The sequence below is a fragment of the Morone saxatilis genome, unplaced genomic scaffold (assembly GCF_004916995.1).
Source record: "Morone saxatilis isolate NCDOM2014 unplaced genomic scaffold, NCSU_SB_2.0 Contig12, whole genome shotgun sequence".
Classification (NCBI taxonomy): domain Eukaryota; kingdom Metazoa; phylum Chordata; class Actinopteri; family Moronidae; genus Morone; species Morone saxatilis.
Window position 1 is genome coordinate 21,052,703 of NW_023339674.1, and position 3,944 is coordinate 21,056,646.

At 38.8% G+C, this 3,944-nt stretch overlaps 1 protein-coding gene across 1 annotated transcript in view; it reads left to right on the forward strand.

Moving 5' to 3' along the window:
• kdr (kinase insert domain receptor (a type III receptor tyrosine kinase)) overlaps positions 1-3,944 on the forward strand; it is an 18,234-nt gene that overhangs the window by 3,424 nt on the left and 10,866 nt on the right. The window contains exons 5-10 of the mRNA XM_035653675.1: positions 856-1,024; positions 1,346-1,485; positions 1,850-2,033; positions 3,130-3,250; positions 3,412-3,578; positions 3,674-3,830. Of these exons, the coding sequence (XP_035509568.1) occupies positions 856-1,024; positions 1,346-1,485; positions 1,850-2,033; positions 3,130-3,250; positions 3,412-3,578; positions 3,674-3,830 (938 nt within the window). The remainder of the gene's footprint in view (positions 1-855; positions 1,025-1,345; positions 1,486-1,849; positions 2,034-3,129; positions 3,251-3,411; positions 3,579-3,673; positions 3,831-3,944) is intronic.

Sequence of the window (3,944 nt, forward strand, 5' to 3'; positions counted from 1 at the left end):
CCATCACTTTTTAAAGAAATAAAAGAACAGAGGTATGGTGGGAGCAACCCGAGAATTGCCTTGTATATATAAGTATTCTAGTGCGTACGTCTACGGGCTTGTAAAGAGGGCCATCCCACCCGGGCATAAAGCTCACAGTGGTGAGTCAGGGCATTACAATTACAATATAAACCTTAGTGATGCATGGTAAGCTGTGTCAATCAGCTTCAATGCCTGTGCAGGGGCTCGCATGTACAAAAGATCACCATAATCCAAAACCGGCAAAAATGTTGCAGCAACAAGTCTCTTCCTTACATTAGAAGAAAAACACAACTTGTTTCTAAAATAAAAACTTAGCTTCAGCCTCAGTTTTTTCACCAGGCATTGTACATGATGCTTAAAAGTTAGGAAATCATCTATTTGGATGCCAAGATATTTATAGGAGTTAACCCTTTCAATGTTTCTTCCATCAAGAGTGACCACTGAAGGGATATTCAGTGTTCTACTCTTAACATTTGCAAATAACATGCATTTAGTTTTATCTGCATTGAGAACAAGTTTTAAATTAGACAAACCTTTGTGTGTAAAACCAGTGAATAGCCTCTTTAAATCAGTGGAACTGAAACTAATTTCAGTTCAATTTGTTCAAGCTAACATATGGAAAAATACATGGTCAAGAGTGATATCAGTTCTTCTGTTATCAGCAACCCTGCTGCTGATATCTCTATATCAGTTTACTGAACTCTAATGTTGTGTTTTAAAAATAACGTTATCTTATTTACATAGGCAGATAAGGGTGCTCATGTGTAAAATGTGCTAGTGTTGATGTTTGTTTTAAATTCTGTGTTCAAAATCATCGATTTCTCTGTCTGTCAGAAGTATCCTAATAAGGAGCTTCATCCCGATGGGAAGGATTCTATGTGGGACGCCAGGACGGGTTTCACTGTTCCCAGTTATCTGATCAGCTACGCCGGTGTCGTGTTCTGCCAGACTCGTATTGAAAATGAGACGTTTAAGTCCCCTCTCTACATTGTTGCTGTTGTTGGTAAGATGAAAATATATTCATACAAATTATCAGTCAAAGTTGTAGAAGTAATCTATGTGTGTCTCTCTCTGTGTGTGTGTGTGTGTGTTTGTTTTACTGAACTGAATGAATGACTTGAACTGAAGGACTAAATTTAGGATTTTGCTTGTGTGTGTATGGGAGAGAGAGAGTGAGAGACAGAGGGATTGATAGCGTGTAAGTCAGTCAAAGAGGGACTTGGTGAAGTATTGAGCGAGTGAGGGAGAGCAAGAGAGAGTTTGTAGTCTCAGGAGAACAATAGACCGTCGACTGACTCCAGCGTCTTCCCTCCCTTTTCCGCAGGATATAAGATCTATGAGCTCACACTGAACCCCACGCAAGTGAAGCTGTCTGTAGGGGAGCGGCTGATACTCTGCTGCACTGCCACCACCGAGCTCAATGTGGGCATTGAATTTAACTGGACGCACTCTGGTCAGGCCCTGGTCAGTACCTGAGGCTTTTCTGCTCTTCTTCTGTTTAAGACGATTAATAGTCTTATATACATTAAATGAACTCTTGTGATAGCCTTCAATCAACCTGTTGGACTCACAGGGATACCGGAAGTGGAGTATGTCACTTCCCGTTGTCCTTGCCCATATTCCTTACTTCCTGCTTTCAGGAATCCTTCAGCTTATCTCTGTACCAGGTCAAAGGTGTTACCAGATGTATTTTAAAAATTAGAAACATTATTAAAAACATTAGAAAAAAATAAGCCTGGTTCACTAAAGTCAATATGCACTCATTTGTCTGTTTTAAGGATTTAGTAGCATTTAATAGCATTTTCTGATGCGTCTCTCATTATATCAGACCTCTGTGAATGGTTCGAGGCCGACCCATGCAACGCCTCACAAGAAGAAGCTGTGGAACTCTCTTGAGATGTCCAACACACTCGTAGTGGAGAATGTGACGGTCGATCACACCGGAGAGTACACCTGCACTGCATCCAGTGGGCTGATGGAGAAAAGTGCCTCAGCATTTCTTAAAGTGTATGGTAGGTGCACTGTTTCAGTACTCAGTACGAGTAAAGCTACATTGGCTAAAGACATTCTAACACATTATTTTATCTAATCCATAAATTCTTTCATGCCATAAAGGTGATCATACATTTATGTTCTTGAAAGCTCAGAGATCCTACGATGTGTTACACACCACAACCCTTTAGTGTAGCTATTAAATTAGACCAAAAGAAGTCACTCCAGGCATTCTTTCTTTTTGTTTTGATTGTACTAATACATCAAATGGAGACATTCAGGATGTGTTTTTTAGGACGTATTTTCCCATAATCCAGCCTGACATATGTTGTATAAGGAAACAAAAACGGACTAAATGCAGTAAAAGGTTGTCAGATAACTCAAAAATATAACTGATGAAATCAATGAATATTATTACCAGTAGTTAGATAATTAAAATGGATTGTAAAAAAAAAAACATACAAAACCTTTGGAGGTTAGAGGGAAGAGTGTAAAGTTTTATTTATTTTTTCTCATAAAAAACAAAATTATTAAAAAAAAAATGATTTTGTGGGGTTTTATTGCCTTTAATCAATAGTGATAGCCAAAGACTGACAGGAAAGGCGAGAGAGAAGATGACAGCTCTACCACGTGAGCTATCCAAGCGCCCCAAAAACACAAAAGGATTGTTTCCTTTACCACTATTCACTTAATAAAATAAATTAAATGTAATTAATTAATTAACACTACCATTTATTAATATGTTCAGTTATAACCTTTTACAACATTTTGTCCGTTTTGGGGCTCCATAGTGCCCTGTAAATGAAGTTCATGCAGGAGTACCTGTTTGTTAGATAAAATATCTCCACCATTGCTTCCTTAGAAGACTTTATCAAAAACATGGATAAAACATAAACCAATGGAAATCTCATATGAACTTTGAATAATTAGAATAGCATTCTTTCTTAGTAATAATTGCTCGATGATTGTTCTTGATTAGCCAGATTACTGCTCCGCTCAGCACTTTGACTCTATTTATAGTCAATATAGTCAGATTTCTGTTTTGTTTTATGTAAAACCTTGGAATATTGATGATTTGTGTCACTAACAACATTTTGCAAATTTTCCTGTTTCCAGAAAAGCCTTTCATTGACATGAAAGAGCCTTGGACGAAGGTTTGGGAAGTAAATGTGGGAGATCAAACATCTACCTTGATCCCTGTCAAGTACTCAGCCTACCCAGAGCCCAGCTTTAAATGGTATATTCACAGTGGGAGAAGTTGTAGCATAAGTAGTACTAGTAGTAGTAACTACACAGACAGAATTAACTTTCTATTGTCACGTTACTACATTCATGATGTGATACAGATATTTCATGTTCCACATTACTTTGTAACATTACTCTCCTCTGCTTGCCCAGGTTAAAAAACGGCCTACCACTGAAGGATGATTACAGAATAAAACAGAAAAGCGATGCCCTCATCATCCGTGGAGTCACAGAAATGGATGCAGGGAATTACACAATGGTCCTGACCAATAAGATTACTAAAGAGGAACAGAGACGCTCTTTCCAGCTGCTGGTCAACGGCATGTATTCTCTCCTCTTTTATATTTCTTCTTGAGCTGCCTGATTTTGTTGCTCAAGAGACCGTGGCGATAACTCTCAATGTCTTCCTCCACAGTGCCTCCTCATATTATTGAGAAGGAGGTGGCAGTGGACACTGATGTGTACCTGTACGGCAGCAGTCCCACCCTAAGGTGCACTGCTCGTGGATTTCCCACCCCTGCACACATCCAGTGGCAGTGGATGTCCAATGAGGACTGTCCAGAGGCCTTCCTGTAAGTCCTTTCTTAGATAGAATAGAATAGATAGATATTCCTTTATTTGTCCCACAGTGTGGAAATTTCAATGTTACAGCAGCAAAGTGGATAGAGAAAAAACAGTATAAAAAA